We start from the raw sequence: 26,207 nt of genomic DNA, 5'->3' as shown, positions 1-26,207 counted from the left end.
TTAGGCTGACGCCACGGCACTCACTCTATCCTGGGCAACAAAGCAAGACTCTGTCTCAAAAAAAAAAAAAAAATCATATGCAATAAAAATTTGGTGTTAATGTAATTCTGCTACACGTTGAAAAATGATTCCTACATTACTAAGGAACTACTTAGTTTCCTTTATATACTTTTAAAAATTTCAGTGACGAAAGTAGACAATATATGATTTTATTAATAAATAGTGCAAAAGCATCAGTGATAACTGTTTAAACATTAAATTTTTAAACAGCCATGTCTTGGTTTTAATATTATGCATACTGGCCTCTATGGCACTGCAAATAAACACATGAAAATATTTCCCATTTCCATGCTCAGCTATTCAGCTATAACACCATTTTACAAGTTATTGTGGACAAGATAAACTTTGCAATAATTAATATTCATTTGGACAACCACAATTAAATGAATATTAAATCAAGATATAGCCTATGTTCAATATACTCCAGATGTCAGGCTGTAATATTTAATGTCATTTAAAACATAATTCCTTGTTTTCTTTAAAGGGACATCTTTTGTATATGTGGGGCCTCAAATGAAAGCTGAGGAATGCACTCTTTGACCATAATAACAAAATTCACACAAGAGGACGGCTGCCTCCTCCAAAAGAAGCAGTACCTTTTCTCATAATCTCTCTCTCCGGCCATCGCTTCCCATATTATTAACGAAAATGCTGATGAGCACCAACCCCCAAATCCTGTCTTCCAGGGAAAGTTATAAAGTTAAAAAAGAGTGGTTTGTTATACAAAAAAGGTCAAATTCCAGCAACACTACTGCTAAAAATGACATCAATTAAACTTCTTAGCATCTGTGAAGTATATTTTTCCATAAGTTTTCTATTATATGCAGATTTATTTTCCTTAGGAAGTAAAATGAAGTTTGAACAGGACAGTCTGTGGTGTGGTGACATCAGCAACCGCGAGCTCTTGTCCGTCAACAAGCCCCAATTCTAAAATAGAAAGGATATAATTAAACCAAGCAAAAAACTCAACAAAAAAGACAACAGTGCACACATACACAAACTATAGAGTAGTATGAATGGTCTACATAAAGATCAAAATCCAGTTCTCTTTGAGCAAGGTAATATTTGATTTCTTAAGAGAGTTTTTAATATTCTTGCTAAAAGAACAATTAATTCTATCATCATTTCTAAAGATATAAGCAATTATGATCTGATCACATATAAAGCCACTAAAAGGAAATCTATAACAAGCATTTATTAGTTTTACCAAAAAAAGGAAAATGGAAACAAAAAAGAAAACTATTAGTAAATATACTTATTTAAAATACCTTTCAATGTCTTTGAGAGATTTGGTCTTGTTCGTTCTTCAATAGAAGTTACTGACTAGAAAACAAAATTATTTTAATGTAAGGCATATTAAAGTGAAATTAAACTAATATAATTTTCCAAAACAGATAAAAGATGAACATTGATCACCTGTAAGTAAAGTGTCCTATTTCTTCCCTCTAGTGTGGCTGTGATGGCTGGAGATTTCATTTGCCTAAACATAATCATGACAAAAAAGCATCAAACATCATCTTTATAAAAAGAAATTATTGGCCGGGGGCTGTGGCTCACGCCTGTAATCCTAGCACTCTGGGAGGCCGAGGCGGGAGGATTGCTCGAGGTCAGGAGTTCGAAACCAGCCTGAGCAAAGAGCGAGACCCCATCTCTACTATAAATAGAAAGAAATTCACTGGCCAACTAATATATAGAGAAAAAAAATTAGCCGGGCGTGGTGGCGCATGCCTGTAGTCCCAGGATCGCTTGAGCCCAGGAGTTTGAGGTTGCTGTGAGCGGGGCTGACGCCACGGCACTCACTCTAGCCTGGGCAACAAAGTGAGACTCTATCTCAAAAAAAAAAAAAAAAAAAGAAAAGAAAGAAATTATTGTTTTTAAAGTTTTAAAATCATTAAAAAAAATTTTAACAACGTAAGGGTGAATCAAGGACACTTACAGAGAAGCACTGTTGGTCAGATAATCCAAAACCTCCTGTAGCTTGGCTGACGGGGAAAACTGAATATTCTGAGGAAGCTGGCTGCAAGCTGGGCAGTTTTCCTACATACACAAAACACAACAAATGACAGCAGCACATGCACCAACACTGGTCCCTTCATAAACAATGAAATGAAAATAAAGCTTTATAATCATGCATATTTCCTGCGAAAAAAAAATTTTATGCTTTAAAATCTGCTTTTTACAAATAGACCATTTCTTCTAAATGACTTTATATTATACAGTTATTTATTTCAGGCTGTACAACCATAGATACACAGTGAGTATGGTTCTGAAGGTAGAAAAATACTTAGGATGTGGGTAATTTTTGTCCAAATTTCTAAATAATAATTAATATTTAAAAATCAAAGTATATACATGATGAAAAATGTTTCGTTAGTTTAATACTACTAACCTTTCTCTCTGCTTCAAACGTGTAAGTGTACAGCCCATCTACATCGTTGAACACCAAGTAATTGTTAAGGGGAATGTATGCACTGTAATGAAAAAATGTTCGTCTTTATATAATCAAGCCAGGTCGAAATACGGACTTGCATCACGTATAAAAATGAAACCCATTACCTTGTGGCTATTTTAAAAACCTCAGTGGCACACACAGCTGGATAGGGGGGAAAATAAAGGTGTTTTAACTCAATGAAAATCAGACAACTTAAAAAGTCAGCTACAAATCAAAATAGAAAAATTTACAATGGCTACTGATTTAAAATATATATGTTATTTTTAGAAACTGAGAAAGTAACAAACTTTATATTTCTTTTGTGTAATTCAATAAAATTGGCAACATCACAACGTTTTTCTTCCTCTTTATCAGAATAATGAATAGCCTCCAATACTGATTAAAAAGGAAACTGACTAAAATGACTATTGACTAAAATGTCCCTTTACTGCAGAGAACTTTACCTAAGACATAATGTAAGATAAAAAATATGCAAAGACCAATAGCTTGTTGTTTTTTTGGACAGCTTAATTACACAACCCGTCTAAGAAGATAACGAATTCTTAGAACACAAGTAGCTACAGAAATGTCAATTTAGATACTGAACCAAAAACCAAAGGAATGAAAAGAAACCAAGTGCTGGCCTTTTTTCCTTACCTGCAATGACTGCATTTGTAGAAGCGACAGCAGGAATGATTCGTTTTACTACCCCTAAAAAAAATATATCAATTAAAACATGGTCATTTCTTTTAAAAACAGTAAAATTAGAAAGTATGATTATTAAGTTACAGTAGCAAAGAAAAGTAAACTCTCTCAACTAAACTTTATATAAAGGTTAAACAAGAACATAATAATAACAGCTAATAATTTAGAGTGTTTTATAGTGTAAAGAATAAATAAGAAACTTTAATTTTCGTAACAGCCTCATGTTAGTCTTTTTGTTTTTTTTTTGAGACAGAGTCTCGCTTTGTTGCCCAGGCTAGAGTGAGTGCCGTGGCGTCAGCCTCGCTCACAGCAACCTCCAACTCCTGGGCTCTTGAGATCCTCCTGCCTCAGCCTCCCGAGTAGCTGGGACTACAGGCATGTGCCACCATGCCTGGCTAATTTTTTCTATATATTTTTAGTTGGCCAATTAATTTCCTTCTATTTTTAGTAGAGACGGGGTCTCGCTCTTGCTCAGGCTGGTCTTGAACTCCTGAGCTCAAAGCAATCCTCCCGCCTCGGCCTCCCAGAATGCTAGGATTACAGACTCTGTGCCCGGCCAAAGTTCATATTCTTAATGCATACATCATGAAGATTAAGTGTTACCTAATTATTTCTCATGTAACAGTTTTAGCCACTTGATTCACAAAAATTAACAGGAAAAAGAAAAACCACCCCTTACTGTCTTTTATTTTACAACCACAGCTATACAAAATACTAAACCTAGTTCTCTGTTTCAATCCCACGTTTTTCACGTCGGTATTCACATATTAAGAATAAACAGGCCGGGTGCTGTGGCTCACGCCTGTAATCCTAGCACTTGGGGAGGCAGAGGCAGGCGGACTGCTCGCGGTCAGGAGTTCAAAACCAGCCTGAGCAAGAGCGAGAACCCGTCTCTACTATAAATAGAAAGAAATTAATTGGCCAACTAATATATATAGAAAAAATTAGCCGGGCATGGTGGTGTATGCCTGTAGTCCCAGCTCCTCGGGAGGCTGAGGCAGGAGGATCGCTTGAGCCCAGGAGATTGAGGTTGCTGTGAGCGAGGCTGACGCCACGGCACTCACTCTAGCCTGGGCAACAAAGCGAGACCCTGTTTCCAAAAAAAAAAAGAATAAACAAAGCCCCACCTTAAACTATTTTTAAGTACAAATAAATATTCCTCTTTATAACTATCTTTAAGTTGTTCATTTCAGGAAAAAGTAGCCACATTATCTTGGGAGTGTGAAGGAGCACTCCCAAACGAGCTCCAGGACTCCAGACGTCAGCAGGTTTCAAAAGCTTCAGGGAAAAAAAAAGGCAAATATCTAAGAAGACATGAAAGAAAGTTAAGAAGGTTTGAAAACTTTTTTAAAAAGTTGATTCTGGCCGTATGATTCTGTGCAATTTCAGAGAAGGGAGAAGAGAGAAGAGCTAAACCTCTTCACAGTTAAACTGGATGGTCTCCGGTGAACCGCGGAGAACAAGGAGTACTGAAGGAGGGTCCGGTGGTCACAGTGTGTAAGAGACACCGTGGAACAAGAGCACTGCCAAAACGACAAAGACTCCCCTCCTCTCCTCCTCCAACCTCTGATCAAAAATGTTGAAGTGGGCAGAAAGGACATTTTTCTGTTATACTGAGAGAAAGGAAAAATCATCATAGAATGCATATGCTCAAGCTACGTCACTTCCAATTTTGCTTCTATACTCCCCGTTGAGATCCTCATTTATCAGACTGAAAAGTACACAAAGAGCCCTGGTAACAAGTATGGGAGGATGGATGAGACCTACATACTGAAATGAGTTTATAGTTCCTAATCCGGACAAACCGAATTCATTTGTTCATTCTAACAATTACCAAATGTGTACTATATATGCCAGACATTGTTTTGTTTCGTTTTGTTTTTTTGAGACAGAGTCTCACTCTGTTGCCTGGGCTACAGTGCCATGGCATCAGCCTAGCTCACAGCAACCTCCAACTCCTGGGCTCAAGCGATTCTCCTGCCTCAGCCTCCCAAGTAGCTGGGACTACAAAAGCATGCGCCACCATGCCCCGCTAATTTTTTCTATATATTTTTAGTTGTCTAGCTAATTTCTTTCTATTTTATTAGAGATGGGGTCTCGCTCTTGCTCAGGCTGGTCTTGAACTCCTGAGCTCAAAGCAATCCTCCCGCCTCGGCCTCCCAGAGTGCTGGGATGACAGGTGTGAGCCACCATGCCTGGCCCAGACATTGTTCTTACACATAGCAGTGGCTGTGAAAAGCATCTGCCCTTACAAAGCTTCCACTGTGATGGGGGCGATAACATGCAAGTAAATACATCGGATATTGAAGAGTGCAATGAAGAAAATAAATAAGATGAGGTACGTGTTGGGGTGACAATGATGGGGTCAGTCTCTTACACAGAATGGTCAAGGAAGGCCTCCTTTGGGGAGGTGAAAATTCTAGCTGAAACCTAAACCCGGAGAAAGGCCCAGGCGTGCAATGACCTGAGGCAAGAGCACAGGTGTGGACAGCGATGGCAACGGTCCTGGAGCAGGGACGCAGGCTAGCGCAAGTGCGAGATACTCTTTGCACAGGAAATGAGGCTACCATTGATTATCTCTGAGCAATTATAAAAAGGTAAAATTAGTGGACGACTCAGAAGTCATTTTAGGTTGGATGATTAGGAGTTTAGTTGAGCAAACACCTGAGGGAGAGGAGCCAGCCCTGAGGGGTTCCAAGGACCGAGCACTCCAGGCACAGGAACTTAGAGTCCTGTGGTGCCCCTGAGCTCGGTGTGTTGGAGCAACACAAAGCAGGCCGGCACAGGGGCAGTGCAGAGAGCAAGAAGTGGTGAATATAAATGGAACTTTCAGATGATACGCTTGACCACAAGTAAGTATAACGAAATAATCATAGAAGAGAAATGGCAGGTTTTTTAAAAAAATGACAAAGCTCTTTCTGGTGAACCTGGTAATGATCTTGGACAAGAAAGGATGAGCTATAAATAGATCGGAAGCATTGGTCACTGTGACCGAGCGTGACTCTTGCTGAGGTGAGCCGTGCTGGACTAGCCTCAGCTGGTGGCTGATGACTAGCCTGGCAACTGGGAGGGCGCGGAGGACACTATTTCCAGGCTACAGCATCTGGGCAGGGCTTTCCCCACAGCCCTGCAAACCGACAAAGAAACATAAAGTGCTCAAGAAGGTGTGATTAACCGAATGAGATAACCCTAAAAGGGCCTGACCAGAGGTGTGATTTAGACGCCTGTTCTCAGACAGTTCAGTCTTGTTAAAAATTGTGATCATATATTTGGAGAAGGAATAAGGGATATGATTATCAAAACAGCAGGTGAAAGGAAGCTGGGGAGACCAGGTAAGATGGCAGGATATACATAAAGAGAAAACAACAGGTTGAATTTTAAGAATAAATTCCTAAGAACCTATACTTGGATTAAAAAAAAAAGTACCCCCCCCCCCCGCAAACTGCCAAATCTATAATAGGTGGCTTAGAAATTGCATATGTGGACAAAACACCCAGATTTTAGAGGACAAAGAATCAAAAATACAACATCAATGTCAACAACAAACAGAAAACTAAAAAACCTACGTCCTTTAAGACTGCACCAATTATCAGAAGTCTATTATCTAAAACTGCAGTGGGGCCTGGCGTGGTGGCTCACGCCTGTCATCCTAGCACTCTGGGAGGCCGAGGCAGGAGGATCGCTCGAGGTCAGGAGTTTGAGACCAGCCTGAGCAAGAGCGAGACCCCCGTCTCCACTATAAATAGAAACAAATTAATTGGCCAACTAAAAATACATAGAAAAAATTAGCCGGGCATGGTGGCACATGCCTGGAGTCCCAGCTACTCGGGAGGCCGAGGCAGGAGGACCGCTGGAGCCCAGGAGTCTGAGGTCGCTGTGAGCCAGGCTGACGCCACGGCACTCACTCTAGCCTGGGCAACAGAGTGAGACTCTGTCTCAAAAAAAAAAAAAAAAAAAAAGGGAATTAGATTATATATGCTACTGGGACAATACTCCAACCAAACTCAAGATGAAGATTTCTGCTCAATTTATATAATAATTGTCCAATAGTCTTGTCAAATGTGAAACAAGACTGTCCCCAAGAGGTAAGGAATTCCTCTTCAAAGAAAGACAAACGGAGGGTTTGACTTGGGATGGCTTATGGCCTTTTGCAGTCCTACATAAGTAAGACTCAGTGACTGTGTCACATCCTCCCTTGCTAGGAAGTAGTGTGGATCCCGCCGAACTTGGTTCCTCCTACCCTGGGAGGAACCATTTCCTCCCGGTAACTACTTCCATGGTACCTTTCCTAAACCTCAATGGATGGTACTGCCTAAAATCACTTATTGATTACTCCCCCCAAAGCATCCCCAGCCATAAAACTAAAAGGATGATCCCAAGACACTAATTCAGTGACTTACCTTGAGTGAGTCTGTATGTGACACCCCTGATATTATACAGTGACGCTCTCTCCAGGGAGTTCTGGAAAATCCACTGAATATGTTCGGGGTCATCTCCATCTAACGGAACCCCTTCTGTTAAAAAAAAAAAAAAAAGAAGAAGAAGAAGACGACGAAGAAGAAGAAGAAGACGAAGACGACGACGACGAAGACGAAGAAGAAGAAGAATGTAATCATAAAGCATTTTGTTTGTGATGAAATTATCCAAAGGAATAAAATAGAAAACAATGTATTTTACGTGACTCTGGAGTATCAAATTAGGTTTATCACCTCCAAAGGGCTGTTCCTTGGGCCACTGCAGCATCCTCACGTACTCAATACAGTGCTCAGGGAGCCTGGGCATAGAAGCAATGGTGCACATGGGGAAATTAACCTAAAACAAAGTTAGTCCTTCTTTAGTGAATTTTAAATGATGAATTATTTTAACATGTGTCTTCTAGTTATGAGCTAGTTTGTGACACTTTATTTTTTTTTTAACTGACTCTACTAGAGTGAAATAGTTTTGTAACAGTTTCTTATGATTTGCTTTAGCCCTACACTTACGTAAGCAAAACACTGTGTACCACTAATAATGCTCCTAAAACTAATAGGGATCATCTGAGTCACTTCCCTTAGGTTGATCTGCCCATAAGGATAGGTTTGCCCCGTTCTAAGGTGTATACATTTAAGGCTTGTTACACAATGAGAAGAAAAGGGCTAAACAGGTTATCAAATAATCTGAAATAAGTACCGGTGAGAGCCAAATAGATTATAGCTTTATCTCAACATATAGCTTTGTAATTACACTTGATCCCTACTCCCCAAATAAAAAGTTAATAGAAATGAGGTATGAGAAGACAGAATAGTGTCGGAACTATGACATACAGCTCGTACAGAGCAAAATTTCTCATTTAAATGATCTTTCTTCGCGAGCAGTTCTTCTGGGACGTAGTAATAAATCAATTCTCTTTCTTCTTGACACAGTTTTTAAAATATAGTTATTCCTAATTAAAAAACCCTAACTATTGACTAGACTTACTCGCCCATCCCTAGTTTCCTGAAGCGAGACACTATAAAATAAATGCAGGTGTTTTTTTAGTCACCTGTGGCGGGTACAGCTCCAGCGTGCACTCGACACAAGCCGTCATTCCAGGCAGGATCACCCGGGCATTTCCTTTAAAACCTTCTGTCCCCCCATCTATCAAAGGAACAATGGAGCTGGGATCTAACACACCGTCTTCATAATTCAGAAGGGAGATCTAGGAAAATAATTTGAAGGGTTTAAAAGGCAAAGGGGCTAAGAACTGTTTAAAAGGAGCATGCTTTCTGATAATTCTGTGAGTCAGCTGTGATGCTCGGTGCTAATGTATCAAAATCAGGGGATGACAGTGTCACAGTCTGTGGCCTCACCTGAAAACCGGTGACTGGCAACAAATGGTGAAGTGCATCTACTCAATACAAACTTAAATAAATTCTGATTTATCAAATTCGAATGACAGTCCTAATTTCTGACAATGTCAAGAGCAGCAGCAGCAAAAGAACTTCAGGGAAACACAACGACACTAAAGTCTTTACCAGCATGCCATTTATCCATCTTCGGGCTATGATGGAGTCCAGCCCACATACAATAATATGAAACTCTACAAGCAAAAAAATAAATAAATAAATAAATAAGTGTAGATTTTAAAGACGCAGTTGCACAATGATGTCTTAATGTAGCTTCACCAATTACAACAAATGCACCACTCTGATACGGGATGTTGACAGTGAGGAAGGTTATGCGTCAGTGGAAATAGCAAACTCTACGAGAACTCAACATTTCAAAATTTTTCCACTCAATTTTTCCACTGTGAACCTATAACTACTCTAAAAAGACTAATAAAAAAAAAAGCTGCACAAAAAATTCACTTAGAAACAACAACAAAAAAAAAGCACTTATAATCACACACACTTAGAGCTCCTAATCTTTGAGTAATTCTTATCTAAGTCAGCATAGAAAAATGCAGCTATCAGTATCAACTAAAACAGTGGAATTCTCTTTTCAGTCTGTCAACAATTGTACTGAAAAGCCAATAGTGAGCACTCTGGGAGGCTGAGGCGGGCGGATCGCTCGAGGTCAGGAGTTCAAAACCAGCCTGAGCAAGAGTGAGATCCTGTCTCTACTATAAATAGAAAGAAATTCCTTGGACAACTAAAAATATACAGAAAAAATGAGCCGGGCATGGTGGTGCAAGCCTGTAGTCCCAGCTACTCGGGAGGCTGAGACAACAGGATTGCTTCAGCTCAGGAGTTGGAGGTCGCTGTGAGCGAGGCAGACGCCACAGCACTCACTCTAGCCAGGGCAACAAAGCGAGACTCTGTCTCCAAAAAAAAAAAAAGCCAATAGTGAAACAGGAAAGCAACCAAAGAAACACCCTTAAAATAGCTAGCAATCTTCAACTAAGCACCAACTAATGTAAGAGTTTGGTGAGAATTTAATTCCAAGTGAATAACTTACGTCGATAGAAAGTGTCATTAAAATCCTGAATCTTGTTGAAATGTCTGAATACAAAGTAAAGGAACTTAAGCTGCTAAGTCTTTAATCTCTAAAATGAATTTAACAAAGCAGTAAGGAACAAACTCAAAGTGTCTGTTTAAAACAAGAAATAAGTAATCAACACTCAAAGCACAGGAACTCAAGCAATCTGACTAAATGAACACAAGGTCATGTTTTTGATGTATTCTGAGGACTTTCTACCGTGTCCTAGGTCCCAAATATCTTCTGTGCTATCTTCCAAAGTTTTATAGTTTTATACTTAAACCCGCAATTGATTTTCAGTTAAATTGTTTATAAGATGTGAAGTTTGCGTCAGGATTCTTCTTTTTGCCTATGGATATCCAATTGCTCTACTTTCTGTCAAAACTTTTCTACCACTCCTCTCCCAACTACTTAGTTTTTCTCATCCCTGAACCCCCATATCGTTATATTTAAGCCTCTGTTAGAAGATATACTTTCTACTTTTAATATAAAACCATAAGCCCCAGGAAAGCATTTTTGGCTATTACAAATAGAACTGCTGTGAACACTGGTGTATGGGTTTCTGTACGTGGACATACGTGTTCATTTCTCTGGGGCACATGCCCAGGAGTGAAATGCCTGGGTAATCATATGCTTACATTTTTAAGAAATGGCCAAAGAACTTTCCAGATGACTATTCCATTTCACATTTCCATCAGAATGTATGAGTGATCCAGTTTTTCTGCATCTTTGCCAGCATTTGATATTGCCACTATATTTTTAATTTAGTTTAATAAGTAATAATGTCTCATTGTGGTCTTAATTGGCTGTTTAACTTTTTTTTCCTAACTCCCCGTTTTATAAACGAATGATGTCGAACATGTTTTTGTGGGCTTTCTGCCATCCTCTTTAGTAAAATAGGCCTTTTGTCCGTTTTCCAATTGAACTTTTACCGTTAAGTTTTGAGTGTTCATTTTACTATACATTCTAGATACGACTTTGTCAGCTGCTTCACAAGTATTTTCTCCAGTCTGGTAGTCTTGTCTTTTTATCCCCTTCACAGATCTTTCACAGAGCAAGTTTTTAATTTTGATGAAGTTCGATTTAGCAATTTTTTTCTTCTATGGGCCATGCTTTATTACTTAAAAAATTTTTTTTTTTTTTCCGAGACAAGGTCTTGCCGTGTTGTCTGCAGTGGAGAGCAATGCCTATGTACAGGCACATGCACGGCTCACTGCAGCCTTGAACCCTGGGCTTGAGCGATCCTCCCACCTCAGCCTCCCCAGTAGCGGGACTACAGGTAGACGCCACCACACTCAGTCTTTTTCTTTTTTTTTTTAAATTTTAGCGTATTATGGGGGTACAAGTGTTAAGGTTACACATATTGCCCATGTCCCCGTCCCCCACACACACTCAGTCTTTTATAGGTCATGTTTTTGATGTCTTCTGAGGACTTTCTACCGTGTCCTAGGTCCCAAATATCTTCTGTGCTATCTTCCAAAGTTTTATAGTTTTATACTTAAACCCGCAATTGATTTTGAGTTAAATTGTTTATAAGATGTGAAGTTTGCGTCAGGATTCTTCTTTTTGCCTGTGGATATCCAATTGCTCTAGAACAATTTGTTGAAGAGTCTATCCTTCTGTTGAGCTTTTCTTGTACCTTTGTCAAAAATCAATTAGCCATACCACAGGGGCGGTTTCTGGCTTCCTTATTCTATTGTATTGATCTGTGTCTATCTGTGATCTCTGACAATACCAAACAGCCTTCATAACTGTAGCTACATGATAAGTCTAGAAGTTGGACAGTCATTCCTCCCATTTCATTCTTCTTTTTCAGAACTGTTTCATGTATTCCTTTGCCTTTCTATATAAATTTTAGAATAATCTTGTCTATATCAACAAAAATTGTTGCTAGGATTTTGACAGAAACTGTGGTATCCAAGTATACAAATTTGGCCGGGCGCGGTGGCTCACGCCTGTAATCCTAGCACTCTGGGAGGCGGGCGGATTGCTCGAGGTCAGGAGTTCAAAACCAGCCTGAGCAAGAGCAAGACCCCGTCTCTACTATAAATAGAAAGAAATTAATTGGACAACTAATATATATAGAAAAAATTAGCCGGGCATGGTGGCACATGCCTGTAGTCCCAGCTACTCAGGAGGCTGAGGCAGGAGGATCGCTTGAGCCCAGGAGTTGGAGGTTGCTGTGAGCGAGGTTGACGCCACGGCACTCACTCTAGCCTGGGCAACAAAGCGAGACTCTTGTCTCAAAAAACAAACAAAAAATAAAAAATAAGTATACAAATTTGGGGAGAAGTGACTTCTTCACTATATTGAATCTTTTTTTTTTTTTTTTTTTTTAATGGGAAGAGGAGAGAAGAGGAGGGAGGAGGAAGGAGGAGCCACTATATTGAATCTTGAAGACAAAATATCTCTCCATCTATTTAGATCTTTGATTTCTTCCATCAGCATTTTGTAGTTTGCAGTATATATCTTACACAAATGTTGTTGTTAGATTCACACACCTAACTACTTTTTTTTGAATGGTTGTAAATGGCATTGTGTATTTAAATTTCAGTTCCCACGAGTTCACTGTTAGTATACAGAAACACAATTGGTTTTTGTATGTTGGCTTTTGTGTTCTGTGGGATTTCCTACATAGAAATCTCATCTCTTGATTTTCTATAAAATACCAAAACTTCTCCAGATCTAAATCCCAAAATAAAAGTATACATACTTCTTTTAAAAAAACATATATTTCTTGTGAAAATAAATTTATTCTGACATACCTTCCATGTGGCTAATAATACACTGATCCACTAATAATCTACTGACCTACCCTGTCTACTACTGTAAGGGGACAATGATTAACTGATCCAGCCCAGGAACTTACAGTCTAGTAAAGGAGATATGCAATTGATGGGGAAATTAAGGGCAGTAATGCAAAATAAAGGTAGATGATGACATAGGCTACATAAGCTAAATTTTAAAATGAGGGCCAAAAAACACATTTACGTAACCATAAAGATTGGAAGAATACAAAGCAAAATGTTATCAGCAATTATCTCAGTAATAAGGTTACCGCTGCTGCTGTTTTTTTTCCTTCTTGCTTATCTGTATTCTCTGCTAAAACATCTCTTTTTATAACAAAGAAAAAAAAAACAAAAGCTTTAAAAAATAAGTAATTCTTTCCATCAAAAGGATACGGAACTACATTGCAATTAGGAACTCTGTCATTTAGAAATTCCGCAGCAACTTCAGCCTTAGGTCTTCCAACATCTTTAGGCCTAGAGGAAAAATTATATTTAAATTATCATTCATAACATAAATCTAGATGATCCACACAATTTATTACTACATTCAAACGTAAAAACAAATGCACAGTGAGTCTATTTACAGGATATTTAGAAGGAACACTTTTACTTAAGTATTTTTCTATCAGTAATAACTTTTCATAAATAGTCATTTTGCTTTTAAATGTCAACCCTTTCTGAGGGTCCAAATACTTAGATAAGTCTAAGTATTTCCTAAGTGAAAATCAGAATAGTGTTAATTTATCCCTAGGTGGAGCATAATAATGGCACGTTTCCTAGCCACTGCCCACTGTGGCATTTCTCAGTATAAAAAATTATCCCAGCCTCAAAGCCCCCCAAGTATCCACCCTGAACCCCAGAACCTCAAAGTGTAAGTCACTGTGCAGGTCTGGACTGAAACACACACCATCATTTAGCCCTTCTTTCAGTGTGTGCTGAATAAGCAGTAAATGCTGTGTCCCTTAAGAAGTTGTAACCCTGTTTTTAAAGAGGGAGTAACTGTAAAGGCATTATCTAAAATTGCAAATGTTACCAAAATGTTCAAGAAGCTAAAAATATGAAGAAGCCTCAAAAGGTCACTCCTAGGCAATAACCAGAGATACAGATAGAAAAGAACATGAATTCCCTCTTCCAATCTCAGTACGAATGGTATTTTCTTTCCTAATAGCTCTATATTCTCCTCTCACAAGAATCACTCCTTCAAGTGGACACAGTAAGAGCTCCATGATTACTTTTTCCGTACCACATTTTTTGCTAAACACATGCCTCTCACACCTACTATTCACGCCTGGAAGAGAGTGACCATATTCTTACTCTCTTTGCTTTCCTTTGTATCTAGCACAGAGTAAACGTTTTCAAATTAAACGAAAATAACAAATCAAATGTGCTTATTGGGGAAAACCTGCAATTTCAAAGAAAAACACTTTAACAAGCCAATTTTTCTTCTAATAAATCAGGCGGGTTTTTTGTTTTTTTGTTTTTTCTCAAAAAAACACTTTGAATAAGTGTTTTATTCTCACTTTGTCCTAACTTGTATAAAAAAAGGCCCTGCTATAAACTGGAGGACCTGATTTCAGTACTGCATTCAGACATCTGCACAGAGACATCTCTTCGGGTATGGAAAGGGGATAAAGTAGACTTCCAGGCCGGGCGCGGTGGCTCACGCCTGTCATCCTGGCACTCTGGGAGGCCGAGGCGGGAGGACTGATCGATCGCTCGAGGTCAGGAGTTCCAAACCAGCCTGAGCAACAGCGAGACCCCGTCTCTACTATAAATAGAAAGAAATTAATTGGCCAACTAATACACATAGAAACAAATTAGCCGGGCATGGGGGCGCATGCCTGTAGTCCCAGCTACTCAGGAGGCTGAGGCAGGAGGATTGCTTGAGCCCAGGAGTTGGAGGTTGCTGTGAGCGAGGCTGACGCCACGGCACTCACTCTAGCCTGGGCAACAGAGTGAGACTCTGTCTCAAAAAAAAAAAAAAAAAAAGTAGACTTCCAAGGGTCTTTTATGTAGTTCATGTACTTTCACAGTAGATCCCAAACAAAAGAACCAGGAGGTTTCTGTGGAGACTACTATCTACCACTCCAGGGTAGGGGATCAGATTGTTCCACCTGAGACTGCACTTTAAATAAAACGGCCTTTCGCAAACATCATCCTTGAAGGACACCCTGTCCAAATTACTTAATCTTAAAAATAAGGGTCTACCCAGAGGGTTGCTCTGAGATTAAACGAGACAATACACAGATAGTTCAGAAAGTGCTTAGTACATCATAAACACTCATCTTTAACCATTTAACCACAAATTAAAGGGCATGTGGCTTGTTATCAATAACCAATCAATTCAGTGGTGTCTTTTTCAGAACATTCACACACTCAAAATTTGTCAGACTGGAAATGGCCCACAAATTTTTCTACAAAGAAGAGAAATGTCAAGGGCTAAAAAAAAAAAAAAATTAAATACCGAGGTCACGTTGCAATCACAATACTTCATCAACTTGACTTAGTTGAATCTATACTTCAGTCTTTCTACAAACCTACACAAAGATAAAATGGAGGCCGGGCGAGGTGGCTCACGCCTGTAATCCTAGCACTCTGGGAGGCCGAGGCGGGAGGATTGCTCGAGATCAGGAGTTCGAAACCAGCCTGAGCAAGAGCGAGACCCCATCTCTACTATAAATAGAAAGAAATTAATTGGCCAACTAATATATATATATAGACAAAATTAGTCAGGCATGGTGGCACATGCCTGTAGTCCCAGCTACTCGGGAGGCTGAGGCAGGAGGATCGCTTGAGCCCAGGAGTCTGAGGTTGCTGTGAGCGAGGCTGATGCCACGGCACTCACTCTAGCCTGGGCAACAAAGTGAGACTCTGTCTCAAAAAAAAAAAAAAAAAAAGATAAAAGGGAGGTTTGGGGCCTGTTCAAGACTTTATTGTTACCTTTTCTGCTAACTCAACTCAACTATCTGCTAACTATCCCCGCACACCCGGGACTATCTGAGCACTTTCTGCCGGTGCCCTAGTAACTAGAGAGAGAAGAGAAAGTCTATTATCTCTCCATATCTACATTCTTTAACTACCAAATAGACACTTCCATCCAAGCCACTCAAATCCCTAAATGCTATATATTAAATTCACGAGTGAGTCTTTCCTCAAGCCTGCACATACGGTCCACCTCCGGTTTATAAAGTCATCTCTAGGCCGGGCGCTGTGGCTCACGTCTGTAATCCTAGCTCTTGGGAGGCCGAGGCGGGCGGATTGCTCAAGGTCAGGAGTTCAAAACCAGCCTGAGCAAGAGCGAGACCCCGTCTCTACTATAAATAGAAAGAAATTAATTGGCCAACTGATATATATATAAAAAATTAGCCGGGCATGGTGGCGCATGCCTGTAGTCCCAGCTACTCGGGAGGCTGAGGCAGAAGGATCGCTCAAGCCCAGGAATTTGAGGTTGCTGTGAGCTAGGCTGACGCCACGGCACTCACTCTAGCCTGGACAACAAAGCGAGACTCTGTCTCAAAAAAAAAAAAAAATAAAATAAAAAAATAAAATAAAATAAAGTCATCTCTAGCAAAGCACTCCTTGATGGTTTGTCCTTCTGTATTTCGCTGATGTCTACGGTAATTGTGCCTTTCGTTCCATCTGGATGGGTCCTAGGCTTTCTCTTGTACAAGAAGTTCAAACTCCTCCACAATTGCACTGCTCCGGAGCCACCATTCAAACCTCGGCTCACGAGCCTCCACCGATCCTCCCCACCAGCCTCATGCTCCGGCTACTATTCTCTTCAGACACCAACTGGAGGAAAAGAGCTGTGCTCTTTCCTATCTACTGGGCACAATTACTCTGAGGGTATTCCTAAAAAATCACATAAACTTTTGGAAGCAGGTTTCTTTGGGGAAAAAAAAAAAAAAACCAAAAATGTATATATCTGCTCACAAAACTACTATCACCAGAATGCCCAAAATTTTCTTGCAGAAGTTTTACCTAAAATGGGAGTAGTAGTTTTGGTGTTGTTGTTGTTGTTGTTGTTTTTAATATTAGTGCTATCCTCTCAGTAGTTTTTTGTTTTTAATTTACTTTACAATTACTTTACAATTTACTTTACACACTTCCCACTTCACAGAAGTTCTCAGTAGTTTTTTAAAAAATATTAAACTGCAATGTATTCAAGTTCAAATGATTATCAGAGTTAAAAAAAAAAAAACACTAAAATATTAAAACTTACCTAAATAAAAACTGCCTATTTAGATTGGAAACATCTATAGTGTCCATGTCTATAACATGAATCTGTCGAAAACCAGACAATGCCTGTCAGAATAAAAACAATCCAATTAAGCAGAAGTCTCCTCACATTTGAAAACTTAAGATTTGTTTTCAATGTAGTCCTGAGTCTACAAGTTCTCAGTAATAAATCCTCCGTAACTGTATTCAATGGCTAAAGAGTCTTAAAAGGTATATAAAATTCAGGGTTCTTAGAAAGGTCCAAAATGCATAAACACTGAGTTTTAAATAGTCCATAACCAAAAAAAAAAAAGGAAAGAAAAGTCAAAATTTCTACAAATTAAAGTTATTTTATATAACTTTTATATATATAGTTATTTTATATAACTTTTATATATAATATATATTATATATATATACACACATATATATAATTCCATCAACACATTTGTAAAGTTTGTTGCTTTGATGCTGTTGATAGGTACTTTAATTTTATTAGTCTTACCGGTTAACTATACTTGCTATTCTTTCTCCAGAATAGTGTTAAAAGCGATCTCTACAAGCTTTATCTTGCTTTACTTAACGTTAAACATGCCACAATTCAGAAATGGTAATTATTATAAGACATATAAGAACACAAACATATGTACACTGCTCACATAAAAGGAGTATCTCAAAAGGACTGAGTCAAGAGCAAGCAATTTAAAAAAGGAAAAGCAAAAAAAAAAAAAAAAAAAACACACACACAAAACCTGCTGGGTTTCAATAACATTGCCACACATTCTAATATTATTACCACACTCAAACGAACCAGTAGAGGCAAAAGACTGAAAAAAAATTAAGTCTCAGTAACTAATTATGCTTTTCTGGTCTTGGACAGTTTACTCTTAAACAATCAAATCACTTAATAACAATTTTCCCGTTTTTCTATGACCCCCCCCCCCTTTATAGCAAGAGACCCTCAAGAGCTGTCACACTTGTCACTTGTGCTCTCAAATTCCTCCGAGCCTCTTCCAGGCAAGCTCCCGCCCCCGCCTCCCACCACCTCCACCAAAGCTGTCCCGGTCAAGGCCACCCATAACCTCTGTGCTGCCGACCACGAGTCCTCGGTCTCCCCGACCGTACCAACTTCAGAGGTACCTGGCAGGTGGGGCGCCACCTCTACCTGAAAACACCTTCTTCACTTGGTCACCACACTCAGGAGAAGAATTTGGAAGCTTTTAACGAACCGATTTCCAGTTCATTCAGCTCTTCCTCCTGCTTTGCTGGCCAGAACCCAGAGTGCCCTTGATCTCAGGCGATCTTGCAAGCTAAAGCCAGACCATCTAACAAGGCATCTCAGACTCGACAGCTCTAAAACTAAACTTGGTCGTCCCTGCTTACCATCACCCCCAGCCCCAAGCCTGCTCTCTTCCCAGCGTTCCTCACGTCAGCACCTCCATCCTTCCGGGCGCTCAGGGCACAACCCTGTGACGTCACCTTTGACCCCTTTCTTCCTCTCACAGCACACAACAAACACATCCACTACCCAATCCTTGTGGGTCTCATCTTCAAAACGTGTCTGCCATCTGACCGCTTCTCACCACCTCCAATGCCACCAGCGAGTGCACACAGTCCCTGTCATCCCGTCTAGAGGACTGTAGCAGTCTTCTAGCTGGTCTCTCTGCTTCCTCTCCCTGCTCCTATTTTTGTCTACCGCCAGAGTGCTGGCCTCAGTGACCTGGGCTAAAAGAAGTCAACCGAGCCACTCACTGCATAGACCTCTCCAACGACGTCCGGACTCAGAGAGAAAACCGGAGTTCTCACGGTGGTTTCCAAGGCCTCCTGTGATCCTCACCCCAAGCCCCTCCACCTCCCACTACCTCTCCGATGTCCTCTCCAACAGTGCCCCCTCACCCGCTTTTGTGCTTCAGCCCTAATGGCCTCCGTGTTGTCCCTGAACAGACAGGCACGCTCCCGCTCCTCGGCTCTCGTACCTGCAATTCTGACTAGACTCTTCTTCCTCCAAGTATCTCCATGTCGCATTTACTCTCCTCTAGACTCAAACAGCAGCTTTTTGGAAACTCTTTCCCTGCCCGTCAGGCCACCTATCTTTCATCTTTCCTTTCTTCAGTGTTTATTACCATCTGACATACTATATATTTTACTTGTCTTTTCCCTTCAACTATAAAGTGAGCTCCACGAATACAAACAACTATCTGCATTATTCAGTAACACGTCATTAACACTAACACAGTGCTTGACATATGGGGGCAGACACTCAACAGATATGTGCTCCATCAATAATATTAACGTCACGTTCTCTTTTTAAGAATGAAACACTGAGGGGCTTACAATCAATTTTTTAGAAAATGCCATGTAGGCCGAGGCAGGAGGACTGCTTGAGCTCAGGAGTTTCAGACCTGAGCAAGAGCGAGACCCCTGTCTCTACTATAAATAGAAAGAAATTAGCCAGACAACCAAAAAGAGGAAAAAATTAGCCGGGCATGGTGGTATGTGCCTGTAGTCCCAGCTACCTGGGAGCCTAAGACAGGAGGATTGCTTGAGCCCAGGAGTTTGAGGTTGCTGTGAGCTAGGCTGATGCCACAGCACTCTACCCCAGGCAAGAGAGTAAGACTCTGTCTCAAAAAAAAAAACCAAAAAAAACATGTATTTCTCCTATGTGCTTATATGTGAAATAAGTAATGTAAGTAATAAAATTGAAAACCCTTAGTTTTCTTCTTTTGTGTAAAGCGTCATTAAAATGCAGTAACTAACTAACAAGGCCACTCCTTGAGTTGCTTGATGACAAATCCCCAGATCTAATCGTCAATTACTTTACACTTAGTGAACCTTATGTTTGCAAATGATGGCTCCAAAATGGAAAAAGTTAAGCTTTAGGGAACTTGTACATACATAGCAACTAACAAAAACCACTGCCAGCCTCCATCGACCCTTCCCTTCTCTAAGTCCCTGGTTCTCACACTGCTGGAGTGCTTATGCCTGACAAGGTGCTGCCACCTTGGCACCCTCCCCAGAGTGGGGTCACCACACCCCAGAGTGGGTGCCATTTACTTCGTGTGAGACTCGTCTCCCCAGTGTAGCTTCAAATTCTCTGAAGACAGAGACCCTGGGGATCTACAGCTCTCAGGGAATCTAGCATAGATAGCACTAAATACAGAGAAGCATATTTATGTCTTTGTAACTTCACTTGGGTGACCTTAGTGTTTCCTAGCAAAATTAATGTGCCTATGTTCACATTTAAAGTTTGACCCTTTTGGCCGGCAAATAGTCTAAACAGCCTAACAAAAGGACCTAAATAGGCCGCGACCTGCTTCATTTTGTGAGACGTCTACCCCAGTATTTCCACTTTTCTACACAGCAATGAGAGACCCGGCATACGAGAGCTCTAAAGCAATTCTTCCCCTACTCGCTTTTGTTAGATGGACTCGTAAACGCTTAGAAACAGCTATTCTCTGGTTATAAAAAGTCAAGGAAACCAATTAATTTAATTTAATTGTGAATTTCCAAATAATACATGGAAACAGCTTCACGAAAGGTTTAGTTTTCCCAAGTCTAAAAGTTGACTATTGTATGGTCATAAAAAAAATCACCGTCTCATGAGGTCAATTAATGACCTAATGTTAATGGCTCACTGAAAAAGAACACTTCATTAAGAACTGCCGACCTGGGTTGGGGTCAAAGGACATCACTATAATCCAGAACTTGAGCAAGTCAGTCAATGCTCCTACACCTCCAAGTCTCCCCTCTATCTACAATGGGACGATGCCTTACAACGTTAATGGGTTATTTGGGAAAGCAAAAGAATAAATTATTTGAAACTGCACGTTAAAATATGAATTACTAGCTAGCTTTGTTATTTACTTCCCTGAAGTTAATGAGTGCTTTCTAAGAGGAAGCACCAAGATTTGCTTGGTAAAAAAATCAGAGAAGAAAATGGAAGTAAGCAATTCTATCAATGACTTTACAGTTGAGAGCTCTGGAGTTTAAAAATTCCCAAAGTTACAGCATCCTTTTAATTACTGTCTGCAATGTGATCTGCTATACTTATCCAACAAAAACTTAAAAGCTTAACAATCCCAGTAAACAAATTGCCCAGTATGACTGAAAAGCAAGGTTTACTTATCACAAAGAAGAAAAAAATACACATTTTATACATAAATACATATATTACCAGATTTTTCAGGAGCTCACATCCTAAGCCGCCAGCTCCAATGACTAGAACTTTACATGTATCTAACAAGAACTGGAGAGACTGTAAAGAACAGAAAAGGCATATTAAAGGCTGGGTGACAACCATAAAGACTATCAATAAAGAAACAAATCTTAAAATAGTTTCTGATGTTTCCATGAAAAATGCAATTAAGGAAAAAGAACAGACACTGTATTTGATCAATTATTTTAAATTTATGAATTAGCTAGAAGCAGAAATTCTGAAACCCTAATGAACCCAGAGAGTTTCAATTTTAATGTTTTTAAACTGACTTTTATAGTATGAAATTAAAAGACTATTTTTAACAAGAAAAAGTCTCCCTAGTTTTTTGTTTTGTTTTTAATTTTTGAAAGGGGATACAGAGCTTCAAATTTAGGCCAGGGCTGGGCTTGGTGGCTCACGCCTGTCATCCCAGCACTCTGGGAGACGGAGGGAGGCGGACGGCTCAAGGTCAGGAGTTCGAAACCAGCCTGAGCAAGAGCGAGACCCTGTCTCTACTATAAATAGAAAGAAATTAATTGGCCAACTAACATATATTGAAAAAATTAGTCGGGCATGGTGGCGAGTGCCTGTAGTCCCAGCTCCTCGGGAGGCTGAGGCAGGAGGATCGCTTGAGCCCAGGAGTTTGAGGTTGCTGTGAGCTAGGCTGACGCCACGGCACTCACTCTAGCCTGGGCAACAAAGCGAGACTCTGTCTAAAAAAAAAAAACAAAGCTTCAAATTCAGTTACTTAATGAACTTCCTAAAGAATATTTTAAAATCTTAAAAACAGAGGACCAAGCACTCCAAAAAGTGTTTAAAGGTCTAAAAAGAATAAGGTAAGAACAAAACAGCTGCTTTTAGGGGGGAGGGGGGCATGGGCAATATAAGTAACCTTAACACTTGTACCCCCATAGTACACTAAAATTAAAAAAAAAAAAAGCAGCTGTTTTTGAATACAGTGAGCAAAACTTACAAAACACAAGATGGCAGGAAGAAAAGTAGATAAAAGTCTTAGAAAATACCATGTCAGCAGAAATACAACTTGAAACAATCATTTAACAGAAGTAACAATCTTAAATTATCAGGTAAAAAACCTTCAGAAGCACAAGCAAATACGGAGTATTGTCCAAAGAAAGGCAAAATTAATACTATCAATTCTGTCTAACAGTGAAGGAGAAAAGTTATTCAGATGAGACCCTGGGCCAAATACAAGAGGTTTGCACATTAATTTTTAGGAATAGCACAATATTAGTATTTTAAAATAGTATCTCTTTATAAACACATAAGGACATAAAGATTTAATATAAAGAATATTTTCTGGCCGGGCGAGGTGGCTCACGCCTGTCATCCTAGCACTCTGGGAGGCCGAGGCGGGAGGATCGCTCGAGGTCAGGAGTTTGAAACCAGCCTGAGCGAGAATGAGACCCCGTCTCTACTATAAATAGAAAGAAATTCATTGGCCAACTAATATACATAGAAAAAATTGGCCGGGCATGGTGGCGCATGTCTGTAGTCCCAGCTACTCTGGAGGCTGAGGCAGGAGGATCGCTTCAGCCCAAGAGTCTGAGGTTGCTGTGAGCTGGGCTGACGCCACGGCACTCACTCTAGCCTGGGCAACAAAGTGAGACTCTGTCTCAAAAAAAAAAAAGAATATTTTCTCCTACGTTGTAACAAAAAATAAATCATATATAATTAAACATTTCCTTTAAGTCAGACACTATCAGTCCAGAATTCTATGCCTGTATTCTACAGCACTGGCATAAGTTTCAACATGTAATTAATTATATTCAATGCTTGAGATGCTCGTCTCAACTAAATTTCAAAATTCAAACAGGTACATACATCCTTATTTCCATCAAAATTAATTTTCCACAGCAGCGCTACAAAAAGGGAGTCTCAGAAATCATTTGAAGCTGGAATTTTTCTAAGTATGACTTAGATCTTCAAATGAAGTTTATTTTTCTCTCGAAAATTTTTCCATTTATACTTCAAGAGAAACACGAAAACGACTCGAACGTCCGTCATTCGCATAAAAAATCAGCTGTGAGTACTCGCTTCGGTATGTCTTGGCTTCACAAAGCAATGTTATTAGTATTTTCATTATTGTAAGAGCAAACTGAAAAGAAAAAAAAAAGGAAGCATTCTATTGTCTGAAACATACAGCTACGAACACACAGTTATTTAAAAATAAACATTTCTCACTTCGGTGCTGGGCTCGAAATCGGGGTGTGTGAAGGGTCCAGATCGCTCGAGGAACTTCTTTACATGGTCCCAGCGACCTTCCCAGTCTCCAGTGTCCCCACACCCACCATCCACAGCCATTCTGCACAGAACACAGTAAACTCAGCTGCAAAGATCAGTAGGAAAAAGCCACACCCACCAACCATCACGGGTCTCCCCCAAGTGATAAGGTAAACCACATTGTCAGAACTGCTCAAATAAAAAGGGAACTGTTGGCCGGGCGCGGTGGTGGCTCACGCCTGTCACCCTGGCACTCTGGGAGGCCGAGGCGGGAGGATGGCTCGAGGTCAGGAGTTCGAGACCAGCCTGAGCAAGAGCCAGACCCCCCATCTCTACTAAAAATAGAAAGAAATTCATTGGCCCACTAAAAAATATATGGAAAAAATCAGCCAGCGGGCATGGTGGCGCATGCCTGTAGTCCCAGCTACCCGGGAGGAGGCTGAGGCAGGAGGAGCCCAGGAGTCTGAGGTTGCTGTGAGCAAGGCTGACGCCACAGCATTCTAGCCCGGGCAACAGAGTGAGACTCTGTCTCAAGGAAAAAAAAAAAAGGAAATATTCAACGTGGTTATGCTTTCAAATTTTTTGTCTATTATATGATTAACGTTAAGAACTGAACAGGTTCCAATTTCCATTTCATCCATTTGATGAAATAAATCAGTCCACCACGTTTGTGGGTTCCTAAAGAAATCCAAGATCAAACTTGGGACACCAGTATAGGGGTGAGACATGGACTTCTCTACGACTGGTATTTACGTGTAAGATGACTGCAAACTTCCCCGACCTGTTCCTTCAACACACTTACATCGGGAAATAACAGATACAGGGAGGGAGGAAAAAAAAAAAGGCCCACACTCTCGGAATTGCGATTATTTCAAATTGAATGCTACTTATGTGCCCTTTCCAGTTTGAAAGGTGTGATTTAAAGATCATTTTTGGTGAGAGGAACCTTCGCACACTTTTCTCAGAAAGAAATAGAGGCCACAATTTTCAAAAAAGGCTCTCTTGATACTGTGAGGTGGGTTTTGTTTGCCACTAGACGACACACACAAAAAAATTTTAGGTTACAATTATGCCAGGCGGGCATGACTGTTCTAGAAATCTTCTAGAACATACAACTGAGTAAGGGCAGGGCTCCTCCACAAAATGCATGTTATTTTCTACTTGGTGCAAATATATTAGTAAAGTCCAATGTTTGCAGAGGGGACCAAGTAGTATTATCTAGCAACAAACACCAAGGGTTTTCATGTCAGAGCTGGGTTTGGTCCCATGATTAATAGCATGGTGACCCTGAGCAGATTATTATTATAATAGCTATAAACCTCATCTGTAGGTTGCTCACAGGCTACTTCTTAAGGTCACGGGGGTAAAGAGATAATCCACACGGAGGACTCAGTTACGGTAGCACTTGGCATATAGCAAGCACCGAACTTTTCAACTGTCCATTTTTATGCCAAAGTGGAAGGCCAATAAATAAAAGGCGGGAAGGAAAAGTGAAACTAAACTTTGTTTTCCAAGTCCTCTCGCAGCTGAAATTCAGCTTTCTGAGGGGGCAACCTAAAGAGGCCAAAGCAGTGGCTGCTGAGAATGGACATAAAAATTACCAACTCACCACGCCCACTGCAAGAGCATTTTTTTTATTTTATTTTTTTTTTTTTATTTTTTATGCTCCCACGCATTAAAGGGAGGGGACAGAGGAAATTAATGTTGGCATTGGCCAGGTTATCAAACACTTGTTTCGATCTGTCTCGCCCGCACAAAACTGAAGCATCTGATAAGAAGAAACAGGCTGTGCAGCAAAATGGGGAAAGGGAGCTGTCTGCAGGCAACACCCTCTTTTTTCTTTTTTTTTTTTTTTCCAGAAATGAGTGAAGTGCTTATTATAAACACAGCACCTGACTGTAATACAGAGCTCTCATTAAAAGTTTGCAATTACTGGGACAAATTAGGATGGAAAGGGGTAAAAAAAAAAAAAAAAAAAAGTTTGCAATGAGGACCACTGATTCTCGGTGCATACGGAAGGGGCACCCCAAAAAAAAGGCCAGGCATGGGGCCAGTTCCGTGTGTCAAGTTTAAGTGCATTAAGGACCTTTTGCACAAGGTCACCGCCCTGACAATCTGGGGTGGAGGAAAAAGGGGGACACCAGGCGCCCCGGGGGGCCCCCCGCGAGGCCGGGGCGACGCAGCCGGGCCGCGGGACCGGGGTCAGGGGTCAGGGGACGGGTCCCCCCTCCCAGCCCCCCGGGCCGCTGCGGCTGGTGCCCCGGGCCGGGGCGGGAGGCGGGGGTCCCCGGAGAGGGCCCCGGCCTCCCGGCAGCACTAACTTCTCAGCCAGCAGCTCCTCTACTCTCCTTCTTTTCTTCTCCCTAAAGGAAAGAGAGAATAAAAGAAGGGTCAGCATCACGCTACACGCTGGGGGCGCCGCGAGGAGGTGGGGGGCGAGGGGACGGGGCGGGGGTGGGCGGGTGGGGACCCGGGTGGCGGCGGCGGCGGCGACAACCGCCCGCCGCCGCGCTCTCTCACGGCCGGCCCGGCCCGGCGCGGCGCGCCCGCGGGGCCCCGGTACTTACGGCTCCTCGCCATCCGCCATATTGTTCCCCGCCTCTTCCCAGGCTCCCTCGCGGCGGGGCGGGGC

The 26,207-nt window shown here is 40.8% G+C and overlaps 1 protein-coding gene and 1 long non-coding RNA gene across 4 annotated transcripts in view; one reads left to right on the top strand and one right to left on the bottom strand.

Annotated features, from left to right (window-relative positions):
- Positions 1–26,207, top strand: part of LOC142865607 (uncharacterized) — a 311,557-nt gene that overhangs the window by 54,325 nt on the left and 231,025 nt on the right. The gene's annotated exons all lie outside the window — the stretch shown is intronic.
- Positions 205–26,207, bottom strand: UBA3 (ubiquitin like modifier activating enzyme 3). 3 transcript variants are annotated; one of them, XM_075998835.1, is made up of 18 exons: positions 26,143–26,207; positions 25,897–25,938; positions 23,537–23,657; positions 21,314–21,394; positions 17,144–17,226; positions 13,315–13,395; positions 10,112–10,155; positions 9,190–9,254; positions 8,718–8,873; positions 7,906–8,008; positions 7,597–7,710; positions 3,149–3,202; positions 2,617–2,653; positions 2,450–2,531; positions 1,997–2,097; positions 1,477–1,540; positions 1,329–1,383; positions 205–987 (listed from the first exon to the last, which is right to left on the bottom strand). In XM_075998835.1, the coding sequence occupies exons 1-18, from the start codon at positions 26,160–26,162 to the stop codon at positions 899–901; spliced, it is 1,392 nt and encodes a 463-aa protein (XP_075854950.1). In that variant the 5' UTR covers positions 26,163–26,207; the 3' UTR covers positions 205–898. The 3 variants fall into 3 exon arrangements, with proteins under 3 accessions (XP_075854950.1, XP_075854951.1, XP_075854953.1); XM_075998836.1 differs by having other exon boundaries at positions 17,144–17,205; XM_075998838.1 differs by lacking the exon at positions 25,897–25,938 and having other exon boundaries at positions 26,143–26,184.

This window comes from Microcebus murinus, chromosome 30, assembly GCF_040939455.1.
Source record: "Microcebus murinus isolate Inina chromosome 30, M.murinus_Inina_mat1.0, whole genome shotgun sequence".
Classification (NCBI taxonomy): Eukaryota; Metazoa; Chordata; class Mammalia; order Primates; family Cheirogaleidae; genus Microcebus; species Microcebus murinus.
Note: the sequence above shows the minus strand (reverse complement) of the source record. Positions and strands in the feature narration are given on the sequence as shown.

Excerpts from the sequence above, each read along its gene's own strand:
- UBA3 (XM_075998835.1), bottom strand. The coding sequence starts at position 26,162 with ATGGCGGATGGCGAGGAGCC. Across the intron at positions 1,541-1,996 it reads CTGACCAACAGTGCTTCTCT|GCAAATGAAATCTCCAGCCA; the intron begins GTAAGTGTCCTT and ends GATTATGTTTAG. Across the intron at positions 988-1,328 it reads TCTCTCAAAGACATTGAAAG|AATTGGGGCTTGTTGACGGA; the intron begins GTATTTTAAATA and ends TTTCTATTTTAG.